The sequence below is a fragment of the Salvia splendens genome, chromosome 16 (genome assembly GCF_004379255.2).
Source record: "Salvia splendens isolate huo1 chromosome 16, SspV2, whole genome shotgun sequence".
Classification (NCBI taxonomy): Eukaryota; Viridiplantae; Streptophyta; class Magnoliopsida; order Lamiales; family Lamiaceae; genus Salvia; species Salvia splendens.
The window spans coordinates 23,505,778-23,530,613 of record NC_056047.1 but is presented as its reverse complement, the minus strand read 5'-3'; the positions used below and the strand labels follow the sequence as shown (position 1 = coordinate 23,530,613).

Sequence of the window (24,836 nt, the reverse complement as noted above, 5' to 3'; positions counted from 1 at the left end):
ATATATGTAAAATATGTACTTTTTTGGCTGCACTAATTAAAAATTTATGTATTTAATAATTATTTTAAATTTTACCATTCACTTATTTTAAATACTCTTAATATTTAATTTACTTATAATGTTTAATATATGTTTTTGTTATATGTTACTATTAATTATAATATATTACTCACTAAATTTAATATATTTTGTAAGAATATATTTAATTTTATATTTGCAAGGTAAAACGGTTCGACCAGTAATTGAACCGGTCGAACCGGTTGAACCGTGAACCAGTAGCCTCGCCGGTTCACCAGTCGATCCGGTTTTTAAAACATTGGATTTAGCAGTCCATATATGAGACCTAAGTCAAAAGGCATAGAAGGGCATAATTGTTAACATCATAGTCTTCTATTTCCATTCTATAAAGGTCGATTTTATAAGAAATCTTAATAAAAAATTTATCAATGTAATACATAATTTTGCACCAACGCAATGTCATTGAATTATAAAATAAAACTAGAAAATAAAAGGAAACACGGCTTATTCTATTTTCCAAAGCAATTGAGGTTTTATTAAAAAAAACCTTTGCTCAACTATATCAAAATAACCATTGATGGTGTAATTTATGAATCATGTTCGGCAATGTATTATTGTAAAAATTCAAGTTTTTCTAGCATTAGATATCTCATCTTCGACCTGTCTAATTTCTTCTTGTATTTCTTTTTCTTCGCCCGCTTGCCTTGCAGCACCTTTCCTAATCGAGAGATAGAGGCTCCGTAAACACGAGAGATACTCTGCTTTGGTTTCTAGAGAATCAGAGATTGATTGTTCGGATCTCAACTGCACAGGATACATAGAAGTTTGGTGAGAAACTATTAGAAATAGTTATAGAAGACGAATATCGGGTCTAATCTATATGCAGGTGGATCGCAATAGATCACATGTCAACGAAATTGCTAGACAAGAGTAATACTCCCCTGTTGTCTATATCATGTAGAAACCAAGTTTAAAGTTCATCACGAATTTTAAGAACGTTTGTTGTTTCTAAACTGGGGACATGCAATTTTATTAGCAGACTGGATTCGATAAAACCTCCAAAATTGATTTCCATCGAGAAAAACATGAAAGGACACATACCCGACTTTAAACACAATTACATGGAAAATAATTCAAAGATCAGAGTAAGCTTTCAGGGTTTGGATTGAACGAACATACCTCCTGAAATGTGGAAATGCATTGACGGAGAGAAGCATTAGCCTCGGCCTTAATGTGCTCCTGTGTCTGAGAGCATCATACATGCATATATTCCAGCATCAGAGCACATAAATAGATGGATAAAATGTACGAGAGCAAATTACCGAGCCAATTAGAATGACTAATGACTTTACAATCCATTTCCTCAAAGGGGAATGTCAAATTAGATTATTAATGGCTAGGAATCAATATGCTTTGATCAGAATTAGATGTTTGACAGCATCTATATAAAAGTTGTCCAAAACTATTACTCTCTGAACTCATTGCATAACATAGAAAATGAAAATTGATTGACTGACCTGTGAGCTGAGAAAGCCCTGCTCCATGATCTCCAAAGCACCAAGAGCATTGAGCGATTGTAGCTACGAGTGCGTGTAGAATGAATATTAAATTATGATCACTTGTAAGTTGAACAGGTTAAGTTTTCCAATAAACAAAAGGAGAGAAAATAAACTCCTTTTTACCGGTAGATGATAGTACCACAAAAGGCTAGAGTTCTTTTGTCCACGATTAGGAGTCCCGGTTAAGTTCAACATGTGTTTTAAGAATATAAAGGAAAGTGGGTGGAAAAAGATAGTGGAATGTGGGTCCCATTTATAGCAAAAGTGAACGGGGACTCCTATATCTCCTACCAAATATCGATTTTTTCTCTTGCCGGTATCAGAAAGGGCAAACTTACTAGTATTACAACCGCTGAATGACCATCTTTTCTAGTTCTTTGGGATCCTCCAAAGCGTTCTGTCTTTTCTTTCTGTTCCAGAAATCGATCAATGAGTTTTCGAGCTATCCTGTGAAGATGGCCATAAACTGTCAAAAGTGACATCCATAAAGTGAGTAAAAATTTGCTTTTATTAGCGTATCTTCCTCATACGACGATAGCTATGGTTAGAGTTTCTTCCATCAAGAAAGACTGTTATAATGCTCATGCATGCTAACCTTACTGAATCGTTCAATAGACTTCTGGATTTATCAAGCTCAGCCATAGCTTGAGAATTGTTGGCCTCTGGTAGCTCCTTGGTTATGAGAATTTTCATTCTTGCAATGTGGAGCATGTCAGCGGCAGTCTATTGACAGGAAATTTTGTTACAATAAGGGGACCCAAGATAAGAGTGAAAAACGGATAAATAAATTAAGGCCCTTTTACTTCTAATTCCTATGTGGCTAAACACGATCAAGGTTTAAGATGATTGATGTACTCTACTGCCATGAGTTTTGAACCAGCAGAATTATGAAAACGTCAATGCACATGTAGAAGCAAGTTTAGGAAAGGACATGGCCCTTAATTCATTAAACCTGAATATGTTCGTGATGACGCAAGTTTTTCCTGGCATCAAGACATCTGCTACAGAAGAGCAGTTGTTAATATCCATTAGGAACCATTAGGATTTGCTCCTACTTTTAGTGCTTAACATTAATGTACCTCTCTAACAGTTCTACTGCTTCTTTTAATTTCCCTGCTGCTTCAAGGGTTAATGCAAGCCGTTCAGCTATAACAACAGTATCCAAAGATTTCCAACCCTGTGGCATAAAATAATCTACAAATATTAATATAAAAAATAAGTATAACAGAAAATTTTGAATCCCAGTTAAATCAATAAAGTAATAGGAAGAGGTAGATAATGAATACAGAAGGCCAATGAGCTACAATGGAGTTGAAAGGTTTTGTAGAATAGATAATAAAATAACAGAAACTGACAAACCTTTGATAATTCCATCATATGAAGAATCTTTCTCAATATATTCTCAGCTTCAGGAAATCGGTTGGACTTGTTGTATATCTACAATCACCAGAGAAAAAATTGTACTGAACACACCTAGAATAAAAGATATGTGCACTTCAAAAGGTTCCAAAAAGAAGCATTGCCATATAACAAAAAAGTACAATGGTCAAAAGACGTTTTTGAATGAACTAAATATCAATTTACTTGTCATGTATTCTCTCACTCTATCACTCATACTCAACCCAGAAACTATACATATTCCCTCATTCGTACAGCAACCTTTTTTGCAAGAGTATATTGAGCTATGAATTTAAGTTGACATGGTATGGTACGTAGGAAGTGGCTTAGGGAAAACTTAAGAACATATATTGCAATTCTCTTCATGAATATTGCTTCTTCTCATTTTCTCTTTTTGTTCCCTCCCTTGAAATAAGGAGAAACAGGTCATACCATATGATTTCACAGTTTTGAAATGTCCCATGGCGTAAAAATTGAATGATGAGAACTTCTCTATGCTTATATGTACCAAGTCTGCCATGGATGGGTGAACATAACTTCATTGCAGGTATAGATATAAACAAAATGGTTTATTAAGTTGTTAACTTGCGAGAAAAGATGGACACAAGTAGGCATGGTGCGGTTTATATTTGTGTGAAATTGATTCTCTATGGATTCGATACGGGTATTCAATCTGGCTGCTGAGATGCTTGCATAAACTATGCAGGCTTCAAACTGCTCGACATGGAACAAACCTGAGCCAGATGCTGCATTCTTCTGACACATGATATAGATTCTCCGTGGCCACCTGCCTACATGATAAAGCAAAGCAGTAAAGAAGACAAATTCTAAAAAACTGAAGAAGACCCATCAGCAATCAGGGTGAAAATATATTGCAGACCTCCATGATATCTATAGAGTCGAGAATTAGGTACTCAGCATCCTTCTCTTTCCCTTGCAGATATAAAACCTGCAGTTTGAATTTATAGGCCAGATGTAAGTATCACAACATTTTTCATAAAGTAGCATCAGTTACATGATCCAAAAGTTTTTGTGTGATTCACAAGGAGGAGGTTTTCATGCTTACAGTCCCCAAATGGTACATCGTATCAGCATATTCTGTGTGAGCTTCTCCCAAAACTCGCCGCTTTATCTAATCAATCAAAAATATGTTGTATGAGAAGTCTTTTCCTCAATTCGCAACTAAAGAAGACAAAAAGATTGATTACAGTGATTTAGACTAACCTTCAATGCACGCTGTGAAAATTGGCCACCAAGAAATATAAGTTTGTCAGTATTAGATGAAAAGAAGGGGCAACCTTTCAAATAAGGCACATATATAACAAAAGAGTAGATATTATTCACATAATAGAGTTCTCAGTGATATTTCATGGTTTTGGGATGACTATCCCATAATCTCAAAGCAATTGATAAAGGAAGGCATTCAACATTGTCTCTCTAACAAGCCAAGCCGACTTAGGTGCCCAACTGCAGATGGTCATCAATCAAGGCCAAAAGGTGTACTTCCACATTATAGCTGATTACGGGATATGGTGCCAGGGCCAACTTTCCTCTACAGTTCTATCATAGTTCAACTTTGACAACATTAACTACCAAGTACCAATATCTATTATCCGTACACTCATGTATTTGTTTGGGCGCTGGAAACAAAAATATTTGTTTACATATTTATGGTATTCAAGGCATGTTAATATAGATTGAATATGACTACGGATAATTTGGATCAAGTCATTTAGTAAATAGTATAGCTCGAATATTTATGGAGTTAAAAGAGATTTTAATCCACAATAAGTTAACTGGTGAACCCAATCAACCACAAACTTTAACATGTTTATTTAGGAAAGACTACGTAGAGAAACAGATACGGATAACAGCTGGAGGGTGTAAGATAGTTATTACATTGGAATGCCATGAGCTACAATCAATTCATATGTCAAAGTTATGAACTATACTTGCTCTTATGTTGATTAATAGATTACTATTTTCAAATAAAAAAGGCTCATTTGGATCTGATCATATATCAGAAGCAATTTGATGTTGAGAACGAAAAATATGGCATATAAGTAGTCATTCAAGTTTTCTATATGTCGTTTACATAGTGGATAAGCTGATTAGCTGGGACAATCAATATAGTATCTAGATTGAGCAATTTATAAACTGGGTAGTAACATCGATTATAAAACAGATGCAATGAAGCCAAGCTACATCGGCAGAAACCTGTGTGATTATTACCTCATAGCATACACGAGCTTTCTCCAATTTTCTCTGTCCAAGGTAGAAATGGCCAAGATTATGAAGGGCAGCACCAACTCTACCAGATAATAATTTTGTTAATCTCTCACCCCATACACTGTCACGTAACAGAACTGATATATGACAGAGAATTATTTACCTTACGTCATTTACTCCAAAATATTCCTCTAGTATATTAACGGCCTCCACATACAAGGGTTCTGCCTTGTCGAAGTCCTTGCTGACTCTGTACAGCTCGGCCTGCAATTACATAAACCAAATACAAGAAAGACTATAATTGACCGTGCGTGCTGCATGAGAGAGAGGGAGTTTGTGCTGACAAAATTCTTCAACAAGAATCAGGCTTCCCATAAAATGATAGCATACAGCAATCCATTAACTGGAATAAAGGAAACATGCAAGTTCTAGTCCGTACTAAAATGACATTAAGTTAGAAAAGTTTGCGAATGTAAGTTACTAATTATGTGTAAAAATCTTGAACAAAGCAGCACTAGAGCAAGCAATGCCAAACAAAACGGAAGATCTTACAGGTTTCATAAGTAAACCCAGAACTCAGTATAACCGTATAAGTATCATAGCCAGAAAAGACCACGAGACAAATATGTTCAAATTTATAATTATAATACTAACTGTCTTATAAGGTAGACCAGACCCACCAGGTTGTTGCATGCAGATGCAACATGAGGATCCCTTTCGCCAAAACCTTGTTTAGCTTCTTGTAATGCAGACAAAAAGAATCTTTCAGCTTGAGGAATATTTCCCTATGTGACATAAAAGAAAAGACTATTAAACAAAAGATCCAGATGAAAGAGCACAAAATGGACTATTTAGAAAAGAAATCACAAAAGAACTTGCCTTCAAAAAGTACTCCCTTCCATTATCAGTAAAAACTCTCCATTTAGATGTATGCTCATTCGATTTCACTGATTCATCCTCTACTTTAAGCAAACCACTAAAGTCATCCGTACTCGTAGCATTTTTAGAGCTTGATGCAGTTGATACATCTTCAGCCATTGAAGTTGATGAACATGCCCCAACAATAAATGCTGCAAAATGAGTTTTATTAAAAAATACATGCCATATAAGCACAGCTTTCAGATGAAACTAAAAATGAAATTATCTAAATCGCACCCAGAGACCTGACTGGGGATAATTATGTGAAGAGCGTCTATTTCTGTACCTTCCCCGAGCTTAGCATTTCTATTTTCTATTAGATCTGTATATTATTCAACAATTTCCTATAGAAGATCTCAGCACTATTATCTTTGCCAGCACCATCTTTTTTGAAAATGATCAAACCATGAGGCTCCTATCCTTCCATCCTTACTTTGCACATTAAATTAGGCCGATTCCAATAGGAGTACTTGTCTAATGCATAACAATGTCTAAAATCACATATATGCATCACATTCACAGTTGAATCAGAACACTTAAAACTTGTTCATTACACACCACTGTTCTAGGAGATGTTTCCTCTCTGGGAATCAAAATTAAAAGTTTGATAACCCCAATACATGCTACATACCAGCTTGTCCAGACAGAAAAATCCATTGAAGCATCTCCAATCGGGACTTAGTCCGTGTATGACCTCCAAGTTCAATTAGCTTTCCTGGATATAAAATCATATTAACTCAATCAAATAAATTTGGCTATACCAATCAAAGAACAAAATCAGATGGTTCAGCTACCAATAATATCAGAAATCACGGATCAAAATAACCAGAAGAATGAAAATGCACAAAAAAATCCAAGTTTTTTAGCTGTGTTTTTCCCTTTATCAGATAAATCTCATTTCATCAATTGCTTCAACGGTATTGTCACTACACACAATTTGAGGTGAGAAAGTACCTGCATTTGGAAGAGAATTGAAGGGTTTAGTCTGTAGTGAAGCAGGATTAGCAAGCTCCTTGCACAATTTGCGAACTGCTTGCCGAAAAGACATTTCTTTTTAGATTTAGTAAATGAATTTTGTGAGATCAAAGCCCTAAACCCCTCTGCACGCCCCAACTAAACGACGTCGTTGAGTTGATGCTACCCAATTCCTAATGTGATTTTTTGGTCCCACGTGTTATAAATCACCCGTATTCAAAATCTCATAAAACTTGTGAATTTTAATATCTAATCATAATTGGCTTTTTTGGTCACGCGATTTAATTTAAAAACTTATGTAGAAAATGTAACATCTGGATATACATAATTCAAAATATGAACAACATATAGAGAGGAAAAGAGAGATTTTTATTGATGTTTCAAAGTTGTGAACAAAATACTAATAACACTCTTGTGGTGATAGCAGCTAGGAAGAGCGGATAACCTACTCAACAATTCTCACTCCACACTCACAACAAAATAAAATGGACCTACCATCACTTATTAAAATTGCTCATGTTTAGTATTTTATTTTGTTGTGGGTGTGGAGTAGGTAATCCGCTCTGAGAGAGATGACAGTCGATTAACTCTCATGAACTAACTAGTGGATTAACCGCATTTCAAACGGCTAGTTTCAGCTCACTTCTCCGGCTACTAACTTCACCTTAAACACCCATTTACAATGAATAGGGACTTTACCATGATTGATCAACCAAGTTTTAGTTCTGATCAGAGCATGAAGCTCTACTTTCACAATTCACAGCCTGCTGTTTTAGGAATAAGAAGTAGGCTCAAGAATGGCAGGCATCAGGACAATGTATTTGAGTAAGTTTGGATAAAGAGAAGTATGAGGAGATAGGGTAATGAGATGAAGAGGATACTGAATTGCAAAGGAAGTCAGTGAGGTGAGCAGGTGGCCTCATTGATCTGCCAGATTTTGTAGTTGAATGGTGATGATGATCTAACGCTGGCGCTGAGTTATTCACAGGCTAAATGCGTGATAACGCTGGCGCTGTTGTATCAGAAGTAGATGAAAAATTAGAGATGGATGGAGAGTTTGGAAAATCAGAAGGTGAAAGATGAGAGATCTGGGAAGACATCTTCATGAAAGATTATACCCCAGAAAAACACATTTGGAAGCTCTAGGTGCAAATTTATATATCCACACCTGTAGGGATCAGACTATCCGGATTCACTATTTACCGAGACCTCTTTGATCTTGTTTTACAAGATGGCTCAGTCAAACCACCAACCAAGCGACTGATTTAATACAAGGACACTAGCTATTACAATCAATGAGCTAATGAACTTAAACACTGCCTTCACGAACCAGAATCCTCAAGATTCACCGAGAACCCTGCACAACTAGAAACCCTAGTTAGTAAAATAAGAAAGATCCTTTCGGATCTACACAAACCAAGCAGTAATAAGCAATATAACAAAGGAATCGCATAGATCTATAAGCAATGGCTCAGCCACCCGCCAATAGTACAGATCTATTCACCAAAACAACAATCCAAGGGAGCAACGTTGAGTTCAACCGTGAATCTCTTCACAAACCATAGGTTGCAACCCCAAACCACTCCACTGCACCGGATCTAGCCGATCTCAAAGCTCACAACCACAGAAACCTCTCCACAAGAAACCCTAACTTCTCTGGAACCACTGCAACCGAAGTAGTTGCTAATCTCAAACCCACACACTCGTTTAATCACACAAATATCAGTGATAAACCACAGTGGAACAACCAGAGAAACATCAGAGAAGGAAAACTCAAGGGAAACTCAAGAACTCGAGAGAGAAGTGTGAGAAATCAGAGAGTAGAGAGTAAAGTGAGGCGGTGAGTGGAGAGAGGGGGGTATATCAACCCGGGAATGGGCTAGGGCAAAATACTAGCCCAACTTACCTGATGGGCCAGATTAATTCCAGGCCCAACAATAATAGTCCACCAACTTAACAGCCCAAACAATCAACATACTCCACCTTGGACATTATTTTTGGGAAACCAATTGCACTATTAGCTAAGGTTTTAATCATCATAGCCTACAGGGCAGTTCCCACAGCACCAAAGAACAAGGTTCAATTGCACAGGGAAGCAACCAGGTTTGCCTACAAGACTCCTGAGGGGCTGACACCCATTAGTCTTGAGGACTTAGTGCCTCCAGCCACCAGCTACCCTTACCACAGTAAGCTTAGAGGCTGAGGTCTTTAACCCCCGGGACATGCAGCTATCCTAGGTCAAAATGCAGATATTTAATGCAGAAAAGAAGTTTTTCAAGTGGTAAGCATTTAGTTCCCATGTCAGCTGGGTTCTTATCAGTGTGTACTTTTAAAAGAGAAACCTCATTCTTTTCTACAATATCTCTGATGTAATGAAACCTTACATCAATGTGCTTAGTCCTATCATGGAAGACTGGATTTTTACACAGTTGAATGGCAGATTGAGAATCTGAAAACAAAACAGGAGGAGTTTTCACAAAATTGAGTTCAGAGAGCACTCCCTTTAACCATACAACCTCCTTCATTGCCTCTGTAATGGCAATGTATTCAGATTCAGTGGTGGAGAGAGCTACAATATGTTGCAGCTGTGATTTCCAACTTATGCAGGACCTGCAAACAGTAAAGACATAGGATGTGGTGGACTTCCTCTTGTCTCTATCATTAGCATAGTTAGAATCAACATAACCAGTCAGTTTTACACCATCTTCACATCTGGAAAAGCACAATCCATACTTAGAAGTATGTTTCAGATATCTTAACAACCACTTCAAGGCTTCCCAATGAACAGGACCAGGATTTGACATGTATCTACTCAAACAAGACACAGCATAGGCAATATCAGGCCTAGTACTAACCATCAAATACATCACAGATCCAATAGCATTAGCATAGGGAACCTTTTTCATGGCATTGATATCATAATCAGATTTGGGGCACAAGTCTTTACTCAACATGAAATGAGCAGCTAAGGGAACAGATGTAGGCTTAGCATCAAACATGTTAAACTTCTTCAGAATTTTGAGCACATAGGGTTCTTGATGCAAAACAAGTACACACTCTTTTCTATTTCTGATAATATTAATGCCTAATATTTTCTGAGCATCCCCTAGATCTTTCATGTCAAAATTCTTGCTCAGAGCAGTTTGCACAGCAGTTATAGTCTTCAAGCAGGGACCCATTATTAACATGTCATCCACATATAACAGAAGAAAGACAGGAGCAGCAGTATTCAAGTTTTTAACATACAAGCAAGCATCAAAAGTGCTCCTAACAAAACCTAGATCATGCATGCAAGTATTAAACTTAATATTCCACTGCCTAGGTGACTGTTTCAGACCATACAAAGCTTTCTTGAGCAAACACACATGATTAGGAAACTTAGGATCAACAAAGCCTTCAGGCTGTCTCATGTAAATAGGTTTATCCAAGTCACCATGCAAGAAAGCAGTTTTAACATCCATTTGTTTCAGTTCCCAATCAAAATGAGCACACAAAGTAAGCATCAATCTCACAGTTGTAAATTTAACCACAGGGGCAAAGATCTCAGTGTAATCTACCCCCTCTTGTTGAGTAAAACCCTTGGCCACTAATCTGGCCTTATATCTTAAACCCTCTACCTCACTTTTAAGTTTATACAACCACCTGCAATCCACAACAGAGGCACCTAGAGGTAGAGGAACAAGTATCCAAGTATGATTAATTTTCAGAGAGTTCATTTCCTCTAACATGGCTTTATGCCATTCATTCCAGAATTTAGACCTAGTAGCTTGTTTATAAGATTGAGGCTCTTCCCCATCAGCTTCATGAACATTGAAAGCCAAATTGATTAAAGCAACCAAGCCTACATAACCATCATATCTAGCAGGTTTATGAATTTGCCTCCTAGGTCTATCTCTAGATAAGATGTAATCATTTAGATTTGGAGCATCAATAGCATTTTGAATACCAGAGGGAGAATTAAGCACATTCTGGATAGGCATTATAGGAGGATTACAGACAGGACTACCAGGTAAGTCAGCAACATTGTCCATATTATCATTTGAGGGCACATTCACATCATTATCTTGTGGACCCCCTTCATTAGGTGTTTCATTAGGAGTATAGATTGGAGTACAGTTCCAATAAGGCTGCTCCACCTCACTTGGAACATCCTGAGGATGTTCCACAGCAGTGGGTGTATTTGTGGACTCCACCTCAATAAGAGGGTCACTGTCCACATTCTGTGGAGCAGGGTTTTCAGCCATTTGCAAGCAAGGGAATTCAGATTCATTGAACACAACATCCCTACTAATAATGACTTTAAACCCTGGCTCATCTCTTAGCCATATCCTATACCCTTTCACACCTTCAGGATATCCCAAAAAAAACACCTTTCCTAGACCTTGGTTCTAATTTATCAGTTTTAGTATGCACAAAAGCAGAGCAACCAAACACTCTCAGATTAGAAAGATCAAGGGATTTCCCAAAGAACACATACTCAGGACAGAGTCCTTGCAAAGGCACAGAGGGAGATCTATTCACAAGATAAGTAGCAGTCATTAAAGCTTCACCCCAAAATTTCTTGGACAATCCAGACTTAGCCAACATACATCTCACTTTATCAAGTAAAGTTCTATTCATCCTCTCAGCCACCCCATTTTGTTGAGGGGTATAAGGGACTGTCTTATGTCTTTTAATGCCATGACAAGCACACAAATCATCAAATTGTTTATTACAAAACTCTAAACCATTGTCAGTTCTGATAACTTTAATCTTATTCCCAGTTTGAGTCTCAATAAAGGTTTTCCAAGTAGTAAATTTTCCAAACACATCATACTTGTGCTTCATAAGAAAACACCATACTTTCCTTGAAAAATCATCAATGATTGACAGAAAATACACAGACCCAGAGTGGGAAGACACAGAGGCAGGGCCCCACACATCCATATGCAAGTATTCCAAGACATTTTTACTAATGTTTGCAGGGACAGGGGTGGGAAAAGAAACCCTATGTTGTTTACCCAAAACACATGTGTCACAGAAAGGCATGTTGCCCATTACATCAGAATCAGACAATATTGCATGTTTTTTCAAAATGTTTAACCCCTTTTCACTCATATGACCTAGCCTATTGTGCCACAGTAACAATTTATCAGAATTTACCACATTAGCACAGGCTTTATCACAAGTCAGAGGCACAGCATTACACACATACAAGCCACATTTTCTTCTTGCCTTAAAAAGACACATAGAACCCTTACAGATCTTCATACTTCCATCTCCCCACTTTCCACTCAGGCCAGAGTGCTCAAGTGCAGTACATGACATCAAATTGTAGCATAATTCAGGCACATATCTTACATCATTCATGTTCAACACATAGCCATTCTCAAACTGCAAACACACAGTGCCAATACCTTGAACAACACACTTTTTATCATCAGCCATAGAGACATAGGTATTAGTTACAGGCTTTATATCAGTGAACAATTCCTTAAAAGGACTTACATGGTATGTACAGCCAGAGTCACATAGCCAATCATTTGAAGAGAAAGCACATTTGGGGGAGGCATTAATATACATCAGACCATGCAGCATAAACACAGACTCATTTTCATTTTCAAATTTGACAATATTTGCCACATTTTCAATCTGGGAGTTTCCATTATTATTGTTAGGAGGTTTATACTTCTTTAGCTTATTACAGTTCTTCTTAAAGTGCCCAGGTTCCCCACAATTATAACATTTCCTGACAAATCTAGGGTCCTTACTGTTGGACCTTGATCTGAACTTTCTTCTGGAGTTAGGCCCTCCATTAGATTCATTCCCCCCTCTTGAGTTAGACCTTCCCCTAACATTTAAAGCCTTATTAGGAGTAGCCTTATCAGAAGCTCTTTCCCTTAGATCCAATTCTTTTGATTTAAGAGAGCTAATTATCAAATCAAGAGGAGCAGCATCTCTAACATATTTAATAGCTGCTTTAACATCACTGTATGAATCAGGAATGGCATTCATCAAAGCAATACTGGTATATTCATCAATAGTTTTATCTCCTGACCTCTTAATGTCTTGAACAAGCTTTTGAAATCTATCCACATTGTCATCAATATCTTTTGACAAATCAAGCTTAAATTTAACAAGTTTTTCAAGCAAATACATCCTTGAAGACATAGAAGTTTCAGTGTACAAGGTATCAAGATATTTCCATATTTCAGAGGCAGATTCAATGTGATTTATCTTCCTAATTACAGAGTCAGACAAATTGAGAATTATAGTTGCTTTTGCCAATTCATTCATTTCATCAAGCTTATCTTGTGGGGTATCAGTAGGCACAGTACCATCAACACATTTAAACACTTTTTGCTGAATAAGAACACATTTAAGCTTCTGTTTCCAAATCACAAAGTCATTTTTGCCATTGAAAGGGACCAAACTGACAGGTTGAGCCATTTTAGAAGCAAACAAAAGAAAAAAGAAAAAAATTTCAAGCAAGCACACAGACAGCCTTTCAGGCAGCAAGAGAACACAGAGTTTTCACACAAGAACCTCAAATCCTTGACTGTCACGAGCAAGGCCGGCTAAGGCTATCCCAGTTCGCAATCACTCGCTTGTGGAGGGCGCAGGGGGTCACTTAGGCAGCACAAAATGCTTGGTGGTCAAGTAATAAGAGATTTTAAAGCAGAGAGCGCAAGAAACACCACGGAAGCAAGAAACACAGTGAAAAAACACACCAAGAAACCCTAAGTCTTGCCAAGACTGTCTACCAGCAACAAAAAAACCCAATCCTATAGTTGGCACTAAACAGAAAAAGAAAAAACCAGAAAGATTTAGCCAATTTACCAGAGCAAACCCCCACTCGAGGGAGGGTTCCACTTGCCCACCTCCTTTAGCGACTCGGCGTGCCGGAATAGTCCCCCCGTGGCTCTGATACCACTGTAGGGATCAGACTATCCGGATTCACTATTTACCGAGACCTCTTTGATCTTGTTTTACAAGATGGCTCAGTCAAACCACCAACCAAGCGACTGATTTAATACAAGGACACTAGCTATTACAATCAATGAGCTAATGAACTTAAACACTGCCTTCACGAACCAGAATCCTCAAGATTCACCGAGAACCCTGCACAACTAGAAACCCTAGTTAGTAAAATAAGAAAGATCCTTTCGGATCTACACAAACCAAGCAGTAATAAGCAATATAACAAAGGAATCGCATAGATCTATAAGCAATGGCTCAGCCACCCGCCAATAGTACAGATCTATTCACCAAAACAACAATCCAAGGGAGCAACGTTGAGTTCAACCGTGAATCTCTTCACAAACCATAGGTTGCAACCCCAAACCACTCCACTGCACCGGATCTAGCCGATCTCAAAGCTCACAACCACAGAAACCTCTCCACAAGAAACCCTAACTTCTCTGGAACCACTGCAACCGAAGTAGTTGCTAATCTCAAACCCACACACTCGTTTAATCACACAAATATCAGTGATAAACCACAGTGGAACAACCAGAGAAACATCAGAGAAGGAAAACTCAAGGGAAACTCAAGAACTCGAGAGAGAAGTGTGAGAAATCAGAGAGTAGAGAGTAAAGTGAGGCGGTGAGTGGAGAGAGGGGGGTATATCAACCCGGGAATGGGCTAGGGCAAAATACTAGCCCAACTTACCTGATGGGCCAGATTAATTCCAGGCCCAACAATAATAGTCCACCAACTTAACAGCCCAAACAATCAACAACACCTTTAGGTGAAAATAAGATGTAGGTTTGCTAAAGAGGCATTATGAACAAGTGAGGAGGAAGAAAAAAGAGAGGCAGATTGCTACAAACATGATGTGTAGAATCTGTATGAAGGAGTAGAAGATGAGATGGTAGCAATGAATGCAGAGAACCCAAAATGCTAGAAACTAAACATGTAGTTCACTCAAAAATTTAGAGATGATAATGCTATATAAACTATTAACTATATGCCAAATTGTACACTTCATCCATAAATAAAGTTGCACAAACCACATATATCACAAATACAATGAAAATGAAGTAACATACTATAACAGCATGAGGTAAGCATTTATGTTGAATACACCAATGAAGCCAATAGAGTAAAACAACATGCCGAGAGAGATGGGACTATGAGAAACTATGCTACATATCATATGTGAAGCAAACAGAATCCCTTGTTTGAGTAGCCCTTGCCTTCTTTCTCCATGTCACGCCCCACACGGATGGATGCACCGCAGTTAGCAACGCCCTGTGCACACACATTTTTATTTCCGGCCTCTCGCAGGGAGAAATTCTGGCCACTCGCATGCTGGAAACAGCGGCAGCAGAACAGGTTTCGCTGCTTCTTTTGTGATTTGGCCGAAAATTTTCTCCGGCGCTTCAAACTTCTCAGCCGCAGCCTGAGAGTTCTTGACGGTCAACCATGCAAGTAGTTAGATATACGAATGGCCATCACGGATTTTACATACTAACTTTAAAATCTGAATATTGATTTGTAATAATCTTGCAACCAATCAAGATTTTAGTATTTGACTTTGTTTATTGAAACATCTGTCATATTATATTTATATTAAATAATTTCAACCAAAAAGCTGCCATATTGTAGGCAGCAAAACATCGTCATATTATATTTATATTAAATAATTTCAAATGTTTGTTACTCCCTCCTCCATCCGTGAATAGAAGGCCTGTTTTTTAATTTTAGCACGTCCGTGAATAGGAGTCCCGATTTTTTTTTACTATAAATGGTAATAGGATCTCACATTCCACTAATTTATTTCACTCACATTTCATTTAAAACTAATATAAACAAGTGGGACCCATATGCCACTAACTTTTTTCCATCCACTATTCTTAAAACCCATGACACCAAAAATTAGACTTCTAATGGCGGGCGGAGGGAGTAATTCAATGTCGTTTCACCACCTACAATGTGATGTCATTTAATTGACGTCTGATGGTGCCAAATAAATAATTGAACGCCGCTTGATTGGTTGCAAAATCAGACAAATAAATTATTTGATAGTTTATAAACCAACTTTAAATTTTTTATAAATTTAACAACTTATAAGAAAGTACCTTCTATAAAATAAAATAATTATATCAAATTCTACATATACCTCAACTAGTAGATGGAGGTTGCCATACGCCTCAGCTCCAGCTATATTGGTTCTGCATTCACGAAATAGGGGCATTATAGACTTTATAGACTAAATCATTAACTTGATATCAAGTTCTTCCAAAATCGTGAATCTTCAATATATTCCTAGCAGATACAAACAATGTTGGATTGATTCGTTTAGAAGTGAAAGTTAATTATGTAATAAGTAGGTAGTTTTTTATGCTATGTAAGTAAATGTTCTAAATGAAATTCAGTTACGAATCTAAATCATACTTTTGTGTCATTGTGTCAGTTGTAGCTTCAATTCACCATTTGCAATTCCAATACACACAAATATATATATAAATTCAGCAGAATATATTACCCATTGATGTTAAATTCACTTGGAGCAGAAGATCCCTCAGCTTTCTGGTTCACTGGAGGCAATATATCATCTCCTTTTCGGTCTAAAATGTCCAACAAATAAATGTCGTTCATATTCCCAATTATGTGTAAGAAATAATAATACTACACAATAAAACTCAATTTTACAATTTTCAAATAATCTTAAATGGAAAATGAGAATCTTTTGACGTGCACGACCAATAGGCATTTATATTTTGATATTGGCAACTATGCTATAGGTCATATATGGAAAATTATCTCAATTATTACCCATATACATCAAGTTATTTACAACTTATACCACCATTAAAACACTAATAATATGAGTCTTGTTATCTACTAACACTACTTTAACTAACATTCTCTTCCTCTCTCTCCTACTTTACCAATTCTGTCTTGACTCTCGTGTCATATCATATGCTCATATTTTTATGGAAAAGATATAGTATTTTTTATATCAAGTCTAAAAATCATAGAAAATGAGAAAAATCACCATTACTCCGTTATAATAACAAATAATAATTAAAAGTTGAAAGAAGAACTTACAATAGTTTAGCGGTATGAAATCCTTACTCCTCAGCTTTGATCTAGTAATCCGAAGCCTGAATTTCTGTTTGCAATTATAAAATAAAAATCTTGAAATAATTCAACCTAATGGTACTCAATAATTTTTTGAAGCGCACCAAAATACGGTATAAATAAAATAAAAAAGAACATATATAGAATATATAAGACCTGTAAATGACTCTTGATATGGAAAAGAGTTATTCCTTCTACACCCATCAATTTTGAAATTGATTTAGGCGTTGCCTCTGCAACCATACAATTAATTATCAAAAAACAAATTATGCCAACATAAAATCGTTAGCATTTCAAATAAGATTTAAATGTAAGCTAATCATAATAGTGAGCGTGACAAACATAGGTATCATTGTCGAATTTTCGGTATTCTGTGCAAAGATTTTGCAAAAATATATTTCATCGCATTTAAAAATAGGAAATTTCTACTTTCAACTTTAGATCATAAAATGCTTATCAAAAAAAATTAATCCATGAAAAAAAAGGAACAAAGTAAAATTACTATATGCGCCACCGAGTTCGGTGACAGCGTTAATGAATTGGTCGTGGAGCTCTGTCGTCCACCGTAGCCGCTGCTTCGGAGACAACAGCCGGAAGTCCGAATCGGTTTCTAGTTGATTTTGTGGAGGTACCGGTTCAAGGGGGTAACGCTCATTCTCGTCTTCAAATATGGCATCCTCGGCACCAGAGGGGGTTGCGGCCCACTCGGAAGAGCCAGTGGGATCTCTTGTTGTTGCCATTGGATAGAGTGAGGGAGGAGGAGGAGGAGAAGGAGAAGAGTGAGCGAGTGAGTGAGTGTACCGTGCATATATATGTGTGATACGAGTGTAAATGCGTTTGGTGGGGAGTGATGCATGCGAATATATACATAGGGCTTTGCATATTGGATTTGGAGATGATACGGATTTTAATGCGGAATTGGTAAAGTAAGAGATAATAAAAAAAAGTTGAAATAATGTAGTTGACTTCGGGGCCAATAAATGATAAAGTAAAAAAAAAGATGAAAAGTATTCATAAATATATATAGACAATTTCTATAAAACGGATCAAAAAATAAATTGAGCTTATTTATACGGGACGGATGGAGTATCATTTATGGCTCATTTCCTCATAAATTATCTCTCTTGTGTGAGCTGCCCATGCCTTATTTTCAACTTATATTTACCTGGGTGTCAAACTTAAATATATGATTCCGTGTGTAGGATATACATTTATGTGCTTGAACATTTAATGATTTGTGGTTGACTATCAAGATCATAACGCAGAGAAGCGCAAGTCAATTGATTCTTGGTGAATAAAAAAATGGTAAACCATTTAAACATAAAAAATTATGTTTAGGATTTATTTTATTCATGAATCAATTGCATTCTTAGTACATTATTATTTGAATCATCCTAAAAGAAATTATTCATATAATTATCTAAATAGATTTTTTATGTAAATTTGTTTAATTTATGATTCATCTTACCCCTTCTTTATAAAAGAATACTAATATTTAATAACATTATATATAATTATATATGTGTGACATGTGTGACATTAGTCAAGTAAGGATACTCTTCTCTATCTCTATTTTCCGTTTTTAGAGTAATGCCATAATAGGGAAAAAATATGAATGTGTATTATTCTATTTATTAAATGCAGTTGGTATAGATGCAGTTGGTATAGATGCTATAACAAAAAATTCTAGTTTTACTCTTTAAATCTCGTTGACATCTTTTAAATTCGGTAAGCAACGCTGTTAAATAATTGCGAACATAAAATAGTAAGAAAACTCTTCTCTACACTATTGTCTCTATTAATTACTTCACTTTTTCTTTACTTTAATTATTTATTACTACATCCGTCCCGCATTAACTGTCATATTTACTTTTCTGCACTCGTTTTGTAAAAATGATAATAAGTAGTTAAAGTCGAGAAATAGTAAAATAAGAGATAACATAAGGTAGAGAAGAGTCTTCTTTACATTCTTCTCTCTCTTAATTTACTATTTTTCCACTTTAACAATTTATTATCATTTTTTACAAAATGAGTGTAGAAAAGTAAATATGATAGTTAATGCGGAGGAGGGAGTACAAAGTAGAAATGTAATTGGGGTACATATGTACGCATGCACCCATTTGCTCTTGTCTGGAGCAGCTGGTGAATCAAATGCATTATTAGTATACTGTTGTTCAAATCATCACGAAGGAAAATAATCATATAACTATCTAAATAGATTATTTTGTAACTTTCATTTAATTTGCGAATCATTTTACCCACGCTTTCTAAAAAATTATACAAATATTTATTTAACACCATATATAATTAAATATGTGTGACCAGTGGGGAAGCCAAGATTTTTTCAATGGGGGCCCAAGTCACTATTAATAATTACAGGGTTCAATCGATGTTGGCGACGTTAGAAGGCTTTAAATAATTTATATATTTAATATATTTTCAATTTTTATTTAAGGTGAAACAATTTTCAATTATGAAGTGACAAAGATTTAAAATTAAGCTAATTATTGGTGTAAAAAAGAACAAATATAAAAGCTATTAGAATTTAAATATACACATTATATTGTATAAGTAGTAAGAAAAGAGAAAAAAAACGTGTGGAATAAATAAAGAGAAATGAAATATGTGGCCACAAGATTTGAACTTCAGCCCTTCAAGTTATTAGACGCCATCTCCAACTAACTGAGCCATGCTTATTATATATAGAAAATTGCTTGAATATATAATATATACAATAATAAAATTGATGGGGGGACTAGGGCCCCGCTGATCTTGGCATCTGCCCACAAGTAGTGTGGGAGTGAATAGATGCACCGTGCATAAATTTTTGCCTCGATGGCGCAAATAGTAATTTTATTTTGTCCCTTTTTCAATAAAATATTTCCTATTTTACAGTGTGATGAAATCTGCTTTTCAAAAATGTTCGCACATAAGGGTCCGTTTGGTTGCACTGATATGCCTAGATATTGCCTCCTATCGGACTCTATCCAACTGTTTGGTTGCACTGATATACTAACCTACTGACTCGGGGAAAAAATGTTAACCCGGTAGCATTTACGATAGCTACCTGCACTTCAGCGTATATGGCTAACAAGGGATTTATCAGCGATAGCCCTCAATCTCAATGTTCCCGTTTGTCGAAATTCACCACAGTCACCATTATACCCCTCCAATTCATCCATCATTTTTGAACCACAAGCTGCTGCGAAAAAAAATTGGTTGTCCTCGAACGAATTGTGCCACCGCCGTCGACGACTTTAGGTACGCATTTGATCGGTCGATCAATCTCGTTTATTTCCTATCTAGAGATCTTCAATTGAGCGACTTTTATTTGATGTCGTCTGGTCGAACAATCAGGTTGAAATAATTGAACCTGGGCTCGATTCTCAGTTCAACCCCATGGCTAATGAAGAGGAATTTCACAAGGTACACAAATTTGCCAACAATTATATCGATCTGTACCCAATTGAAACCTCTCTGAAGCAACGATTTAGATTGTTTTTAGCTTGGCTGTATTTGTGGCTGAATTTGTACATGGTGTGACTGAATTTCAATCCAATCCAATATATTATACCCTTTTCTCGGTTTTTAGGAGTCCAAACCAATTTGTTGGTTACCAAATTGTTTATGCAGGGTGTGAGTTTGTTGAGTTCTTTGAAAGTCAGTGGGTGTTGTTTTGGTTTTAATTGGCAGTAGCACATTGTTTAGGGATTATACACAACATTTGGGTAAACTGATATATCTTATGGTGCGTTGTTGTTTTGTGTGTGTTTCTTCACTTGTAGGCGTGAGGAGATGAGCCCTGAACATGTAAGATATTGTCGTGCGTCTTCACTTTCAATGACGCCCATATCCTTGGTTTTTTTCCTTCACTAGGTTGCCCGTTAGGCGTGAGGAGATGACATCCGTCTTGATTTTTGCTAGAGGAGATATTAAGGAACTACCAAATTAATATGTTTGCCGTGTTGAAGATGCGATGGGGTATACTTCGGTCCGCAAGTTTCTACCCAATTGAGGTACAAACGGGCTTGATTATCGCATGTTTCCTACTTCACAATTTCATTCGTAGTCAAATGCCGGTTGATCCGATCGAGATGGAGTTGGGCAACCAAGACGACAATGAGGCCGAAACGGATCCTCAACAAGCGGTTGGTGACCAAGAAGTTGGTGATCATATCAACTGTGTGGAACCTTCGGGAAGGAGGGCCGAGGGAAGGAGAACAACACAAGACGTACCTGAGTAGGTCACGATGAAACGGTGGATGGCTAGCAATCTTGCCCGACACAACAGCTGCACTCGGTGAAGTGGAATGTGGGAGAGGCGTGCGAATTCAATGTATGCGGGTGTTTAAGTTGAGCCAAAAATGAAATAGGGTTTGCAAGGATAAAACTGTCACTACAATAATCTTAGAAGGGCAAATTTGTCTATGTATTTTTGTATCGGCAGTTTCTGCAGTCCAAATCAAACATAATATAAGTTATCATGGGGTTGCTGTCGGTGCAACCAAACATCGAAGTGAGATACATATCTCACCACATTATCATGTAAAATCAATGTAAGGAGGCTATCTCATATAACACTGTCAGTGCAATCAAACGAGGCCTAAGCATACGATAAATAAATATTGCATGTTTGAATCTGTAGCCTATTTTACCCAAAATAAAATAATGATAAAAAACAATAAGCTAGAAATATAAAAACACAACATAAAAATTATTAATTTGAGTTCAATCTCTCAAGTTCATAAACATAATAAAAGTTGATTTAACTAATTAAGGATGATAAGCGTCTTGGTCGGAGAAGGTTTTTAAGATGTTGCCGAAGTGATGAGCAGGTTTCGCAGCCTCCGCCGGTATAGAACCACTTGTAGATGCTTCTTCATTTGTGACAGCCTTAGCAAACTGTTCGTGCAGCTCAGTTGTCTATCGTAGCTGCTGCTTTGGATACAACAGTAAAAAAAAGTCAAAATTGGTTGATTTTGCGGCACAGATAGTTCACGGTAGCGACGCTCATTCTCGGCTTCAAATACGGCATCCTCGGCACCAGAGAGGACGCCGGCCCACCTGGAAGAGCCACTGCATGGGATCTCTTCTCGTTGTCATTGGCGAGAATGAGAGTGAGGGAGTGAATGTCACGCCCGCATTTCCTAAGGATAGGAAGTACGGTGGACCGCGACTAGGGGAGGAGTAAAGAAGCGGGGAAGAAAGGGGAAAAACAAGAATATTTGACCCAAAGACATTTAATAAAAGGAAATTCATTTTAAAACAAGGTACTGTAGCGACATTTCAAAAGTTTAAGTAACCAGAGTTTAAATGAAAACATTGTTTCGGATTACAAGCAGCGGAAAAAGATCAAGAGACAGATAATGCCGGGTATGACGACACGACATTATCCAAAACAAAGTGAAACGCATTTTGACTTTAACTGCTCAACATCCGTCCTCCCCATCGCCGCTCAACCTGCACATTAAGAAAACAACATGCAGGGCTGAGTACTTATGGCACTCAGTGGACACACGCCAAAATCATAGTTTGTCATGCCATAACAGTGTAACATTGGGGTTTTGAGTGTAATGAAAATAACCCAAGTACACCAAAATATATTTCATAAATTCGACTGCGCAGTCATTTTCCGATATTGCCACCCTTATTCCCTCAATCATACACTATCTGATCCAAACGGTGACAAGGGGCGTGGCCACACCCCAGGTCATCTAGACCGGCCAACTTGCTCTCAGATGGCACCCAGTCTCGTGTACACTAGCCTGAGGGTTCGCAGCCCAACAGACCCGAATTCGATTAAACATATGTGGTAAACCACTTCAGATAGGTTTCAAATCAAAACATTTGGCAAGACAAACAGTTCACCTCCATAAACAATTCCGGAACAGAGTCCGTATTAAAAACAACCCACGTAAAAGTAGGGTAGAAAAGCCCACCTCGATTGCTTAGCTTTTAAAATAATTCCCTTCTTCAACCACACTTTCCTCGTAAACGATCACCCTTTTGAAAGATAAATTGTATCATGATTAGAGTCAGAAGAGACGAGACTTTAAACGACAATGCATGATTCCTACGTGGACGACTTCAACATCTAGCACGTTACACGTACATACACTTAACAACATGTTACAAAACAAACACACAAAGTCACACGTTCGAAACACACCCCGCACGCAAACGACGTACCCAAAACGCGCACACGACACACGAACACAGCACTCCAAGTCCTGGCATACCCTTACTGTGCAAACGGCTCACTTGGCTCGGAAAAGGTTCGGAAAAACTCGGAAAAAGGATCGGCGTCTCGACATGGCTCGGTGTCTCGGCCGCTGGCTCGGCACCTCGGCCACCTGTTCGGCACCTCGGCCGCTGGCTCGGCACCTCGGCCGCCTGCTCGGCACCTCGGCCGCTGGCTCGGCACCTCGGCCGCCTGCTCGGCCCCTCGGCCGCCTGCTCGGCACCTCGGCCGCCTGCTCGGCACCTCGGCCGCTGGCTCGGCACCTCGGCCGCCTGCTCGGCCCCTCGGCCGCTGGCTCGGCATCTCGGCCGCCTGCTCGGCACCTCGGCCGCCTGCTCGGCACCTCGGCCGCTGGCTCGGCACCTCGGTCGCCTGGCTCGTCCCGTGCACACTCACTTTCCTCCAACTTCCGATTCTCAAACCCTATACAACATTCACACCACACATTCTCCGTCCCAAAACACACCCAGACACCTGGGATCATCCCTTCAAAAACCCCCCCACAACACTGCCCTAGGCCGGCCCCTAAAACTCTCGGCCAACCCACGCAAAACCCTCGAACCAAACACTGATTTTCCCGAGCCATCTCTTGGTCAAACACACCCACATTCATCACAAAAACATAGCACTCAGAATCACTCCAATTGCACATGAAAACATCTCCCAAAAACATACAACTCGCGAAACTGCGCAGTTTACTTGCAAAAATCATAATAAATTCATACGACATCCAAAGAGGCTGAAAATTACACACCACACAGAAGCCACATTAACCTTTATACAGTTCAAAATTCGTACCCAACGGAGATCGTTTGCTTAGATAAAAAGGGGTCGGAACCCACTGCCAGTTACTACCAAAAACATGCTCAACCATATCACATAGCCACAAACCCTATTCAGCATCTAAACCATCCAAAACGTCCTATATGCATGAGTTTTCGAATTAAACAAGGGTTAGGGTTTGGTTACCTTTCTTGGATAGTTCAAACGTAAATTCGAAGCTTTCCCTACACCGATTTACAACGTACGAGCGTAACACCTTGAAGAAGCCAAGATGATGATGAGAAGGGGATGAATGGGGAAAGGTAAACCGAGAGAGAGAGAGGCGAGAGCTTACCGTGAGAGCACACTTCGAGAGAGATGAGAGCTAGAGAGCGAGAGAGAGAGAGAGAGAGAGAGAGAGAGAGACCGAGAAGAGAGAACGAACGGAAAAGAGGGGGAGGGAAATCGGTTATGAGGGAGTGGGGGCGGTTGAGAGAATCATGGGGTGATGGGGGAGGTTTTTTTTCGAAAAAGAAGAGAGAATTGGGGAGGGAGGGATTTAATTTGTTAATTAGGAGTTTTTATTCATAGCTTAATTACTTAATTCCATTTTAATTTGCCTAGGAAGAAAATACCACATCCACAACAATCAAATAAACACAAAATAT

General features: G+C 37.9%; 1 protein-coding gene and 2 long non-coding RNA genes across 4 annotated transcripts; 1 reads left to right on the top strand and 2 right to left on the bottom strand.

Moving 5' to 3' along the window:
* Positions 1-388: 388 nt before the first annotated feature.
* LOC121770620 (kinesin light chain 3) lies at positions 389-7,237 on the bottom strand. The gene is made up of 18 exons (XM_042167372.1): positions 7,077-7,237; positions 6,754-6,837; positions 6,084-6,274; positions 5,885-5,989; positions 5,368-5,468; positions 5,208-5,286; positions 4,200-4,211; positions 4,042-4,107; positions 3,856-3,924; positions 3,710-3,766; positions 2,937-3,014; positions 2,657-2,754; positions 2,530-2,575; positions 2,173-2,300; positions 1,916-2,024; positions 1,536-1,598; positions 1,198-1,263; positions 389-822 (listed from the first exon to the last, which is right to left on the bottom strand). Exons 1-18 carry the CDS (start codon positions 7,168-7,170, stop codon positions 643-645), a joined length of 1,626 nt encoding a protein of 541 aa, XP_042023306.1. The 5' UTR covers positions 7,171-7,237; the 3' UTR covers positions 389-642.
* Positions 7,238-20,117: 12,880 nt separating this feature from the next.
* Positions 20,118-21,738, top strand: LOC121770650. Of its 2 annotated transcripts, none has more exons than XR_006043778.1 (3): positions 20,118-20,426; positions 20,523-20,591; positions 20,951-21,738. It is a non-coding gene; the product is annotated as an uncharacterized LOC121770650 (long non-coding RNA). The 2 variants fall into 2 exon arrangements; XR_006043777.1 differs by having other exon boundaries at positions 20,126-20,426; positions 21,042-21,738.
* A 701-nt stretch (positions 21,739-22,439) lies between these two features.
* LOC121771372 lies at positions 22,440-24,568 on the bottom strand. Its single transcript, XR_006044012.1, has 4 exons — positions 24,524-24,568; positions 24,376-24,445; positions 23,105-23,168; positions 22,440-22,625 (listed from the first exon to the last, which is right to left on the bottom strand). It is a non-coding gene; the product is annotated as an uncharacterized LOC121771372 (long non-coding RNA).
* Positions 24,569-24,836: the final 268 nt, after the last annotated feature.

What these genes read in the sequence shown, in the direction of transcription:
- LOC121770620 (XM_042167372.1), bottom strand. Translation starts at nt 7,170, where the DNA reads ATGTCTTTTCGGCAAGCAGTTCGCAAATTGTGCAAGGAGCTTGCTAAT. An exon ending in ACTCTATAGATATCATGGAG is followed by an intron (nt 3,767 to 3,855) that starts GTCTGCAATATA and finishes TTTATCATGTAG; the next exon opens with GCAGGTGGCCACGGAGAATC. An exon ending in AGGGCTTTCTCAGCTCACAG is followed by an intron (nt 1,264 to 1,535) that starts GTCAGTCAATCA and finishes TGATGCTCTCAG; the next exon opens with ACACAGGAGCACATTAAGGC.